General features: G+C 46.2%; 1 protein-coding gene across 5 annotated transcripts in view; it reads right to left on the reverse strand.

The window, feature by feature from the left end:
- The window catches only part of UTRN (utrophin), a 2,010,688-nt gene that overhangs the window by 1,428,012 nt on the left and 569,366 nt on the right, over nucleotides 1-13,310 (reverse strand). For all 5 annotated transcript variants that reach the window (XM_069606729.1, XM_069606726.1, XM_069606725.1 and 2 more), the window contains 2 exons: nucleotides 10,477-10,564; nucleotides 4,841-5,082 (listed from right to left, as the gene is read on the reverse strand). In XM_069606729.1, coding sequence (XP_069462830.1) covers nucleotides 4,841-5,082; nucleotides 10,477-10,564 — 330 coding nt within the window. The remainder of the gene's footprint in view (nucleotides 1-4,840; nucleotides 5,083-10,476; nucleotides 10,565-13,310) is intronic.

Here is a 13,310-nt window from a genome sequence, read left to right on the forward strand (position 1 = left end):
GAGCGAACCATGGCTGCCGGGCCCACATTGGGGCCAATAGTATCATGGTAACCTGCTCTTGGTGCATCTTGTGCACCACTTTGTTGAGGAGGGGAGTCGGGGGAAAGGCGTAAACAAATTTCCCTGACCATTGCATCGACAGACCGTTCCCCTTGGACTGGTTTTGGGGGTACCTGGAGGCGTAACTTTGGCATTGTGAGTTCTCCAGGGTTGCGAACAGGTCTATTTCCGGGAAACCCCATTGCGTGAAGACGTCTAAAACGATGCCTTCGCGCAATTGCCATTCGTACTCTTTGGGCAGGGGGAAGTCTCTGCTGAGTTTGTCTGCTAGCAGATTGAGTTCCCCTGGTACATGTTGTGATAGTAGGAACATGTTGTGTTTGAGAGCCCACTTCCATATATTCTGGGACAGCTTGGACAGTCCTGGAGAGAGAGTGCCCCCTTGCTTGTTGAGGTAGTACATGGCTGTGGTGCTGTCTGTGAGGACCATCACTGACTTTCCTTGTAAGTGTTCCTGAAAGGCTTTCAGTGCTTTGAACACCGCTAGTAGTTCCAGCAGGTTTATATGCTTGGATGCTAAACTCGGAGTCCACACTCCGTGAGCAGTCTGATGGGATAGGTGAGCCCCCCATCCTGTAAGGGATGCGTCTGTGGTTAGAGTGGCTTCCACTGCAGGTGTGGCAAAAGTCTTCCCTAATAACAGGTTTTCCTTTGTCCACCACCGTAGCGAGAGAACCAAGGCCTGCGAGACCACCACTAGATCATCCCATTGTCCGCTGGCCTGACACCACTGGCTGTAAAGCCACTCTTGCATTGGGCGCATGCGCAAGCGCGGGTGAGGTACCAAATAAATACATGACGCCATCATCCCTAGCAAGCGCATTGCTTTGCGTACCGTCACCTCTCGACCTGCCACATAACAGGGGATCTGAAACAGCATGTTTTGGACCCTCTCGTTGGAGGGGAAGACGAGGCCGTCCCTTGTTCGAATTAGAGCCCCTAGGAATTGTTTGATTTGGCTGGGGTCTAAGCTGGACTTCTTTTCGTTGATGGAGAAGCCCAGTTGGGACAAAAGGTCTACGGTCTTTTGGGTATTGGAGAAGCATGTTTCGTAAGAATCCCCTGTTATTAGCCAGTCGTCGAGGTAAGGGTATACCGGGATGGATAACCTGCGCAGGTGGGCCGCTGCCACTGCCAGTACTTTCGTAAATACCCTTGGTGCAGATGCTATCTCGAAGGGTAGTACTCTGAACTGGTAGTGTTTGTTCTCTATCTTGAACCTGAGGTATTTTCTGTGCGCTGGCAACATTAAAATATGAAAGTATGCATCTTTCATGTCTAGTGTTGCCATGTAATCCCCTGTGATAACAGTGGGATTACTTCCTGCAAGGTCACCATACGAAACCTTTGGGGTTTGACAAACTTGTTCGCTGGACGCAGATCTAATACAGGGCGCATGGTTAAATCCTTTTTGGGTACAAGGAAGTACACTGAATAAATACCTTCTGTTACCTGAGATAGGGGGACAGCCTCTATAGCTTCTTTTTTCAGTAGCTCTTCTACTTCTTGAATAAGAATAGTGAGGTGTTCCGGTGTCATGCGTCGGTTCCGTGGGGGTCTGTATTTCGGGGAACCGTTGAATTCGATGCAGTATCCGTGGGCTATGGTGGATAATACCCAGCGGTCTGACGTTATTCCCTCCCATGCTGAAAGGAACGATGTTAGCCGGCCCCCGACCGGTGATGCATGGGAGGGGACCCGAATCTTCGGGTCATTTGTTGGTATTGGGCGTGGGGCCTTTGGGACTGGAGCCGCGCCCTCTTCCTTTGCCACGACGTTGGCCTCTTTGACTGAACTGGGTGCTTTGGTTAGAGGGCCAGTTGGTAGCAGAGTAAAATTGCTGTTGGCTTTGTTGCTGGCGTTGGCCACGAAAGGAGCGTCTATTGGCATAGCTGCGTCTGTTAGGTGGCCTAGAAATTTGGTCAAGAGTTTTGATGGTATCAAACTCCTTCTTCGCATGTTCTAGGGCCTCATCAACTGCTTTTCCAAACAGATGTGTTTGTTCTATGGGTTTATTTATCAGGGAAGCCTGTGTTTCCGGCTTAAAACCCGAATTGCGCAACCAGACATGGCGTTTGAGAAGTATTCCCTGAACCAGGGAACGGCCAGCTGTCTCTGCGGCATCTAAGGAGTTCTTTACGATGCCCTGGTTTACAAGAGTTCCCTCTGATATTATAGCTAGCAGGCGTGAACGCAGGGGTTCTGGTGCGTCCTCTGCTTCGCTGCGCAGCTTGCTCCACTGTGCATCTGCGTAGCTAGCTAGTAGGGAATTGTTATTTGCAATCCTGGTTGAGAAGGCGGCGGAGGTCGTGATTCTCTTCCCAAGTGCATAGAGCTTCTTGCCCTCTGTCAGGTGGTGCCTCACTAGTAGATAGTGGTACCCCCGCTCTTTTTCTTGTATTAGTCACTACAAGGGAGTCCGGAATAGAATGTCCCCTGATGTACAAAGGGTCAGAGGACGAAGGGCTGAAGAGCTTTTCTATCCGAGGGTTGACCCCTCTGACTAAGGCCGGATTGGAAAGGGAAGGAGTTATTCTTCTCCTTATAGAAGCCAGGAGCGGAATAGACTGACTGACCGGGGCTTTTTCTTTAATAACTCTTTCTACAAAGTCTATGTCCGGAAGAGTCTCCCCTGTGTCTATTTCAAAATGCGCTGCTGCCTTGCGCAACAGTGCATTAAGTGAAGGTTGGTCATCTATGGGGGAGGTGTTTCCAATAGGTGAGTCCTTGGGAGGAGAAGGCTGAAAGACATCAGGGTCTGAGTGCACTGATGGGGATTGCCAAGGCTGCACTGATGGGGAGTGCCAGGGCTGTGAAGTAGCTGTATCCTCTTCAAAAGCTCCTGCACTAGTGTAAGGGTCTTCTTCAAACCTCTCTTCCTCATGTTCTTCCTCTCCACCCAAACACTCCTCATCTTCCTGGAGGTATTGCTCCTCTTCAGTGAGGTCATATGCGTCTGTAGAAGGGGGAAACAGCCTAGGAATCTTGACCCTAGGGTCATCCTGGGTCCATTCTCTTGGTCTTTTGGGTGTGGGTGGGTTTTGACTACCCAAAAACCTTTCCATTTTTTCCATACAAGAATGGAGTCTTTCAAGGGTCTCATGGGGAACCCCTGAATAGTCTAGAGGGGGGAAATCAGTGTTTTCACCTTCAAAACGCTTAGAACGCTCCCACAACGCCGACGAAAGGTTTCCGTCGCCCTCAGAAAAGCCCTCCGGTAGTTCAGAAGTGCCCTTAGATGAAGGGGGCAGTTCCTGGCTACTTTTGTGCTTTTTCGGCGTTTCTATATCTTTTGGTGCGGTATTCGACGTCTGTTTCGTCCGCTTACGTTTGTCCTCGGAAACAATTCTCGCCAGGCTCTCGACGAGTTCGTCAGTAGAGGGTTCTGGAGTCGACGTTGCCTGCGTTACGCGTTGTTTCTCGACGGCCGCTCTATGGAGCGTTACGTCGGATGTTTTTGAGGTAGCGCCCGTGTTAGATGAAAGCCCAATCGCTGGTCGCGGCTGCGTTTGCGGGTGGGGCTTGAGACCCTTACGGTCTGAGGTAGACGCCGGAGTGCCCTGCGTCCCCTTCGGCGCTGATGGATCCTTCGTCCTCGACGAAGAAGAGCCGTGGGTTGTGTGCTTAGGCCTATGGGGTCTGTGTGCGTCCTTGTCGCCGGGGTGTTCATCCCCATAAGCAGGGCGTGAGCCGAGCCCGTCGGGGCCGGGGACGGACGTCGAGGAGCGCGAGCGCTCCTTCTGGGGGTTAATGACTTCCGTAACGGACGTCGAGTTATCACCCTCCTCGTCACTTTCTGTAACAGGGCGGCGGGTGAGGAAACTGACTTCGACATAGCGTAGTCCGCCCACCTCTTAACTTTCCGTTCTTTAAGAGTTCTTGGTTTCAAGAGCTTACAGGCCGCGCAGCTGTCCTCTTTATGATCGAGGGGCAAGCAACGATTACAGAGCTTGTGTTTGTCCTTCCAAGTGTATTTGCCCCTACAGCGTGGGCAAAACTTAAAAGGTGTCCTCTCCATAGCTGAGGCAATAAAAACTGGTGATAACAACCCCAAGGGAAAGATAGGGGAGAAAGAAAGACATTCTCGACGAGAAGATAAAAGTTCGAACCCCCACTCTCCCTACTATATGTTGGCCGGCGAGGCCTGGCCACGTGTTCGGCAGCGCCGAAGGATCTCCTCCGTCTCTTCCCCTCCGTCGAAAACTTGCTCGGCGGAGAAACAGCTTTACAGCTAACGTCGAGGGGAGGGATCTTTAACAATAAGTATATATAAAGGACCGAGGTCCGTAGTAAGTGTTTAGCAATGTCTCTCTAGGAGCTCCGCGTAAGGCGACCATAAGCTGGGCGGAAAAAAACAATCTGAGGGACCTCGACGCGTGAGGGATTGTGGGTACAACGCACGTCACTATAGGGATAGTGTTACAGACACGCCTTGTCGACGTCCCCTTTTCGACTACGAAAAACAAAATGCAATACTCCGCAGTGACCACTGGATGTCGGACCTATGCACAGCATGTGATTCTAAGCAGATTAACAAACATCAGAAATCAACATATTTTTCAATCATCTATCTAAAAAAAGCACCATTCCACCGCCTGAGCATACCTCAACTTAAAACCAAAGCATTTCCAAAATCCAATCCCATTAAAAGTTTCTTCAACGATACTAGTACAGAGCATATTTCTAATCAACAACATTTCTGGAGACATTTTCAAGAAATTGTAGCAATACTGATGAGCTTTTCTGGGTAATTAATCCCTAAATAATTCAAAGTCCATACCTGGGACGATGCAATTAATGCTTTCAGTGGCTCACGTGGAGGTGTTGAAGCCGGAGCATTTTTCAACCAGGTCTCCTCTTTTCGGATTATCTGCTCAAGCTCATTCAAGTCACTTAAGTAAGCATTGATCGCATTTTGGTATTCTGCCCTTTTCACTTGCTCTTCCAGCTGCTGAATGGTATCTTTCCATGCGTCTAACACCTTATCCAGTGTTGTCTGGACATCCACTGTAGGTAAGCCCTCTGGACATATGTGGAAGCAAATAAACATGTTATGCAAAATACTTTTTAAAACGACTTCACTTAATACCCACTAATAAGCGAAAATAAGACAATGGTTAGAGAGGGTAAGTTGTGTTTAATAAGTCAGAAGTTACTTTTCACATGGTAACTTGGGCTTTTCAGTTTGACCACTGATGTATCACAAAAGCCTAATCAAACTGTCACTTGGTAAAGAGGACGAGTAGTACGTCTTCGACTAAGGGAATCAGGGATTTCATATAAAGAGCAATTAGCAAATACAAGAGATTGTCAACCATTGGATTATCCACACAGGTATAACACTGACTTATTTATCAACACGGATACATTAAGCCAAAATACTAAATGCCTGCAAATCTACACAAATTATGTCAAATATTTGACACACTACACTTGATAATGGATAATGTACAATGTTTCTAGCTAAGTGACAAATCCAGAGTATTCTTCCCTTCTTCCCTAGGGGAAGCCACCCCCTTCGAGGCTAGGAAGGGGAGCCCGCTCTGCCAAATCCCCTCTAGCGGTTTAAGCACAAGACCTCACTTGTTGCAACTCCCCTCTTGGGGAGAAGGGCTCCCATTCCAATAAGGAACTCCCGGCCCAGCATACATTGTCTGCCTACATGGGAATTGGAAAAACTGTTGCTCCTGTTTTGAATCTACCAAACAATTACGTTTCTTCAATCTTCTTGGTGTCAGCTAGTGCTGGATTTCGCCTGAACTCTACAGTCAAAGGAAAGACAAACCCCCTTTTGTTTTGGATGACTGACATAAAACCAAGAGGAACTTTGAATCATGAAGAGTTAAACGTGCGCACAGGTGAGACTCTGACTGAGGGACATCCGGGAGGGGTGGAGCCAGGCTATACTGCAGAGCTAGCTGTAGCTTGGAGAGCGATCGAGACGCACACAAGTCGCTGGAAAGCTGGCGTCATGACCGGCAAAGAGGCCTGGGTCAGAAAGTACAGAGTAAAGCCACCGTTGCGCATTGTGGCGCAACCATACAGAATCTGTGGTGGGCCTGGGGCCCGCTAACCGATAGTGAGGCCAGACTGCAGCAGAGAGTCCAAAAGCTTGAGCTCTGCAGAAGTGGATTAGCTGCTGAGGCGAACAGTGGAAAGGAAGCAAATGCTCCCTAAGTTGTAAGACCGTCAAGAGGGGCGAACAGAGACATTCAATGATGGGAAAGCCACAGAGGTTATAGGAGCCTGATAAACCCAAGCAGGCAGACGCCCTACCCAAGTCAAGTTGAAGCAAGCCGATTAGAGAGTCAGAGGGCTTCAGAGAGGCCCGAGAAACTGAGATACTGACATTCAATGCTGGAAAAGCCAGAAGGGTTACAGGGACAGAGACACCCCAAACAGGCAGACACCCCATCGAGAACAAGAAAGATTTTATTTTATCAAGTAAGCATATCAGAGGTCAAAGGACTTTGGAGAACCCTGAGAACCCGAGAGACTAACATTAGAAGCTGGTGAAGCCAAAAGAGTTACAGGAGTGGAAAATCCCAAATGGGCTCATGGCTTATCAAGGCCCTGCTACAGCAAGCCTAGCAGAGGGCCATAGGACTTTGGAGAGATCTGAGAAAGTGAGAGATACTAATCCTCGAGGCTGGGAAAGCCAACAGGGTTTATGGGAGCAAAAAAAAATGAAAGACACCCCACCGGGACAAAGTAAGCCTGTCAGAAGGCCAGAGGACTCTGGGAAATCCAAGTCCAGTAAGTATAATGAACATAACTGGAGCGAGAAAGAACCTGGAGGGTTCCATTGTCTAAGTATAAAACAAAAACATTGTACAGAACCAAGTCTAAAATGATGGAAGTGCGTAAGGAAAACCTTTCCTTCCTGGAGAGAGAGAATTGTAAAGAACTGAGATTTGACCTACAGAACACGCAGGGAGGTTGCGAACTGTGTTTTGCGATCTTGATGAACTTGTCAATTTTTGTGACAAATGTTCTCCTTAAGTGGTAGGGTGAGTTAGTTGAATAGGATTTGGACTCAGTACTATTTATTTTCCAGCTACGATGAGCACCTTTACTTTTAGTTGGTTAGTTAGGGAACTTCCCTCATAGCAGTAGGGTTAGATTTTTTTTTTTTGCAGTTCATTTCATTTCAATAAAGAGCCAAGTAACATGGCACACCTTAGTCCGAGTCCTTCTCCTGGTTCGCCACACTAAGTACTGTTACAATTTAACCTAAAGTAGGAGGTGGTGAGGTGGGAGGTGTTGCACAATTTATGACAGGCCATATAACGGACTGGATTACTTAACCTTCGAACAGGTGTTGCAAAGTTCAAGGAATGCTACCAAGTGTGGCTTCTTCAGGAGAGTTTCCATAGTTCTTGCATAGGGACTAATTGGGCTCAATGCAGTAGATAATACTAGTGTCAGCAACCCAATTTGTACGATTTAAAAAGTAGGTTTCCTGCCAAGAAAAAATGGGGCAGCCACTACTCCCAGTCATCCAAGGGCGCCCCAGACAGGATATCTATATATCTATGGCTAGGTTGATCACCAAAGGCAAGGCAAAGATGGCTGCAGAGAAGGATATTACAAAGTCCTATGTTATCCAAAGATGATCAGGAGGACTTAAAAACAGGTATGCAAAGCAGCCCCTCAAACCCCAACCAGAACAAATGGCCCCAGGTAAGTATCGGGCTTTGGGGACAACTGCTCTCACCGCAGGTCATGGCGCTGGAGGATCAGCAGTCGTAGGAACAGAGGGTTCTTCGTCCAAAATGTATGGCAGCCAGGTCCAGTAGTTTCAGTCACCATCAGGGACAATGATTCTACTGGGCACTCCGCAGCACTCAGGCTGAAGGTGCTCTGCTTACGACATTGGCGGACCAACAGGACTCCACAGACCAGATGAACAGTTGCAGTGACCCCAAGTAGTAAGTAGTGAACTACGGGCACCACAACTCAGGAACCAGCCTTCATGACAGAGCAGCAGAGCAGCAGTGTCCAGGGTCAACAAAGAGACAGCATTGTTAGAAAATATTTCTCTTAAAGCAACCTTTCCTCCATAGTCCATGAACCCCCAAACATTTTGCATTTGTTGTATACTGACCTGACATTTTACAGTGGAGCAGTCTTCAACTGTACTCCACAGAGCTTTTGCTCATTGTTATGGGGAAACTGACACATCCTTCAGGCTGTCAGTACTGAGAAACACTGTTTATCTTAGTCCTTTGACTTTGTTGCCCCTTGTCTAACATTTGCGCAAAGCACCTTACAGTACAGCGCAATGGGGCCTTTGTGTTGTATGGCCCTAGACACCCTCGAAGGAATGTTTGGTGACCGTACAATATGCCTCAGAACAGACTGGTGGCAGCAGTAGCTTTTTCTTGTATTAGTGTAACTTGAAGAGGCCTTGACACGGAATCCTGTGGCTGTCCCTGTGGGGCCCTGCTTTGTGCCTGATCTCAGAAGACCTGTGAAGGTGCTTCGAACCCTTGGAGTGGTGGGACCAATCACTCTGGACCTCTGCTGGTAACCCTGCGAGTGGGCCTGTTCAGAAGGGTGCCTGGGCCATCCAGAGAGCTGCCCAGCCCGAACTTAGGTTGCTGTACGGGAGTATTACCATTTGGAGTTTCGAACCAAGACTTTGGGGAATCCCAGCTTATCCAACAAAGGACCCTTCTGTCGAATGTGGTCATCCCAGCACCTTTGGGCTGCGAGATAGAAGGCTGCATCATATCGCGAGAGTTCAGTCTCCCTGCATCACTGTGCGACAGTGACAGTCGGTGAAGGAGGTTTTCCGGTGTTCCTTCCAGTGCCCTGAGACCTGCTGCATTGGTGTTTTGTTAATTCTCCATCGGAATAAAGAGTAGCAGCTCCTGTTCCATACCGGACCTGTATCTGCACCCCCAGTGCCTGTGCATCTGGAAGCCGAACAGAGGGTGGGAAATCCTACCTCTGATGACCACCCCTAGACTTGCCAAGTCTGGACCAAAACCGAGCTAAGGGCAGTGAGAAATAAAGTCACTTACCGGTGGCCCTTTGTTCATCCATTGAAGGTTATTTTTCGCCTTCCTGTTAGCTTAGGTAGCATACACTGCCTAAAGTCCTCCAAAAGCTGGGAACAGCTTTGTTCATCCTAGCACATCCTCCCTCGACACTTGGTACCCCCCGTTTCACCCTTTCAGAATTCTTCCCCTAAACTTTTCCTGCACTCTAAGAAGAATGGGTGAACTTTACGCACGACTGTGCGCTTTACGTGCGCATTTAACATTGAACATAAGGCTCTATTCATTTTAGGGCTAGACCTGTTGGTGCTATAAATGTCATCCACCCTTTTCCTTTGCAGGTATTGGTGGGATTATTAACTTTCTCGCCCCGACTGCAGTGACTGTATTTATATTACATAGTGTGTTTCTTGTGTGGTGTTTTACAAGTGCATTTCATAATTCATAGTGTTGTTAATGGGCCTGGGCCTTTAAATAGTGTATTTGTGCATACGGTCTAATTGTAATTCTTGGTGTTTCACTGTGTGTGCTCATTGGAGACCCCTGATCACACTCGCACCTCCTGAGATTTAGCCTTGACTGCTCTTCAAACTATTGTGAATTGTTCTGGGTATCTTCCCAGAAGTGTCCCCCATTCATCTAACAAGGGTGGCCTCCTAAACATCTGTCCACCAGGTCGGAATTTAGAAATCCATTCTAGCATGTTTCACAGCACCAGGCTACTTGAGGCTTGGGCTACTTGAGGCTCGGGCAACTGCAAAAGTCCCCACTTCAGATGCAGAGTGGCAGCTAAACACACACAACGTTTCAGAGTTCCAAGACTATGACCTCAGTGATTCGGGGCACTGAATTGGTTAGGCCAGTTCAGTGCCCTGCATTGCCCGATGAAGAAACAAAACTTCAAAGGTAAACCCTGTACCCATTTCAGCCTGGCTAGATTTGAGACCTGAGAGATATGGAAGCTGTAAGTGTCCTTTCACTTTTCTTCTCAGTATAACAGACCCTCTTAAATGTGGGGCTCTGAAGAGCAAAACAAGAATACAAATCCAATTGTCTTGCACACAAGGTGCCAGTGCAGGAAACAATAACCCTGATTTTATAGGATACTGCTTTAAAAGGCACAGGTTCAGCTGGGCTCCTCCATTCTAGACACAACAGCTGTGAAATTAAATTAGTACCAATCCAACTGTACTGTAATTTGCTTGTAATGAAGGTATTCTATATACAAGAAGGCAGAGGGTAGGGTTTACAACAAAAGCACTACAAACAGAACTAATTTGAAATCAGCCAAACATAGTGGGTCTAAACAATCGGCATGAAATATCTTTCAACTGTTTTGAGAACTTAAAAATTGGCATGATCTTTCCATCCAAAAAAAAAAGGCACGTTCCAATAAGACAAATCTACTCACCTTTCCCAAGTTGTTCCAGCAGGCATTGCCCATTTCGGTTCATTTCATCCAGACTTTTCTTTCTTTCAGTTTGTTCTCGTTCAATATCCTAAATAAAATGCAAAAAAAAAAAAAAAAAAACGTTTAATTAACTGCTAAGAACGCCGAGTCTTACCCACATCCGAAAGATACTCAGACAAACAATGAATGAATCCATGACATTTATCAGAGGCGTAATGTATTTCCCTCCTGCACCACTATTCGCACAATATCCAATTTAGTGATCATACCTGATATGTTTATATTGTTTTTATTTTGGTTTTATATTCATTTTTACTTGACCGTCTACACCCACCCTTGTTTTCCCCAGTGTCACTGCCCATCCCACTCAAATGCCCAAGATCATCTGTTACAGCACTGCAAGGTCTTCATGGGGGGATAGCCAACTCTTTCTGGTGACCTTAAAGTGTCAGTAGTGCAACGCTGCTCACTGTCCACAGCATGAGTCATGGTTTAATGGCACAATTCCTCCAAAAATCTACAAGTATGTAAGGTACGTGCGTGACAGGATGTCACAGTTCATGCTCTTCCTTCCCTCTCCAATGCCGTCCTCGACAACGTATGAACTCAGTGTCCAGGATCTCGTTGCATTATGAAAGTGGCATAGGCTTAGTGAAAAAGCATAATCATGTATATATTCTTGGATGTAAATAGATCCAAGCAATGGCCCTGCTCACCAACCCCAACATAGGACAATCTGGTATTATCCCCACCCTAGGGGGATCCTGGCATGCACTATGGGACTCTATTATAATGAAGAACCGTAGTTTGCTTCAGGACATTTCCACGACGAAAACCTCACACTACATTTAACAAGTCCAGTATAATCTGGAGTGCCTACAGAAAAGCACCAGATATGGCTGACGTTAAGTGCAAAGATGCACTGGCATAGGGGTATCTCTATAACCTCAAAGAAATTGCTCTCCCCTAAACCCTCATGAGATTGCACCCAGGGGTCCAATAGGTAAACTCAAGGAATGATAGCAAATTGAGCAGGAGTTTGAATTTTAGAGGTTTTTGGACAGATGTTCACATTTCTCTTCATAAAACGTGCCATATGCATCAACTGGGGTCTTGGGGGAAGGATAGCAAGTGATTTCAAATTATAAAAAATCTGTTTGGCAGATTCCAAGTTTATATAATTGACAAGTCTTGTTTAGCTGTAAAAGAGTGTCTTTGTATTTTCCCTTTCTCTTAACTACCTCTATTTCACTGCAGTACCAAATGTAGCCACTCATGTTGGCTCTTCCACAGCTTTAACATAGCTGAATAGCCACCGGCGACAATACGCATCGAATGTTTCTATTTCTACTGTTATGCCTGAATATGTTAAAACTGAAGTCACTAAAAAGGTGAGAACAAAAACACTTGCAGATTAAATGGGGACCCAGAGTTTACAGTTACAACTACCCGTTGACTCTCACCAGCCTGGTCCTAACAGGCATTTCGGTTCATTTTGACCATTCCTTTGCTATAGATGCAATAGCAGATGTCCATAATGTGGTCACTATATTAAAGATCAAAGTCAATGCCATAAACGCAAGATAAGGGACCTTATCTTGAGGGTCGTCATCCCATCGGACTCAGGGGACGGATTTGGCTGAAACTTTGCAGACAATTGTGCATGCACACGCAGCACCACCCCCCCCCCCCCCATCCACTCCACCCTGCCTCACCTCCCCTGCACAGATTGCACACTTTGGGAAAGGTGAAAGATCCATTAAAAAGTTTTAAAAGTTATTAAGAAAGCCAAACAAAAAACAAATAAAAAACAAACAAAAAAATCACTTTCAGCCTAGTCACCATTCGTTTTGGTAAGCCTGCACAGGGAAAACCGCTGGACGGATTTGGACCAGCTCTGACACAACTTGGGCACCAAGTGTTGACTCGCGATCCTTTTGTAGTTTGGCGTATATCCATCCAGTAATTTGTCAAATATTCGACAGAGAATGGGGTGCCCCCTCCTCGACCTTTATACTGGCCTTGGTGTTGGTGATTTTTACAGCAGAGAGGATGAGGGAGATTAATAACTTTTCACCTGTTGGATGGATTCAGATTACATTTTCCATAGAGTTTGTCAAGAGCCCCAATAAACTGGACATTTTCGTAACAATTTGTTAGAAAACTAAAAAGTTATTAATAAAACATAGAAACGCTGTTTTAAGCCTACTTGCATTCATTTTACCAGAGAAAATGAGCAGTTTTTGACTAGCCGTAACGTGAAACTCGATTGGCACATATGGACCAAATAAGGAACAATTTGGCCACAAAGCATTGACTGAATTTCCTTGACTGGTTTGATATAAATCCATCTGGTAGTTTTTAAAATATTCAACAGAGGATGGAGTGCCCACTGTATCTTAAAACCTTAATTCTTGGAACTTTGCAGCAGAGAGGTTGAGGGAGGCTAATACCTTGACTTGCTGGATGGGTTTGGATGACATTTTCTAAACCAAAGGTTTGTCAAGGACCCCCCCAAAACTGGATGTTTTGGGAACAATTCATTAAAAAATGAAAAAGTTATTAAGAAAACATAAAAACACTTTACAGCCTACTCACATTAATTTTCCCGTAGAGAAAACTTAATTTCATTGACTGGTTTGGGGTAAAACCATTTAGTAGTTTTTATAATATTAGACAGAGACCTTAAAACCTATATATCAGCCTTGGCGCTTTGCAGCAGAAAGGATGAGAGGCTTTTAAGAAATGAAAAACCTTTTTTCCACTCAATGTAAGTGATTCCCATGATGTTACCAGACGAAGACGCAAATGAAAACTGAAAACGTTATTTCGGG

This window comes from Ambystoma mexicanum, chromosome 4p (genome assembly GCF_040938575.1).
Source record: "Ambystoma mexicanum isolate Mex_15411 chromosome 4p, UKY_AmexF1_1, whole genome shotgun sequence".
Classification (NCBI taxonomy): domain Eukaryota; kingdom Metazoa; phylum Chordata; class Amphibia; order Caudata; family Ambystomatidae; genus Ambystoma; species Ambystoma mexicanum.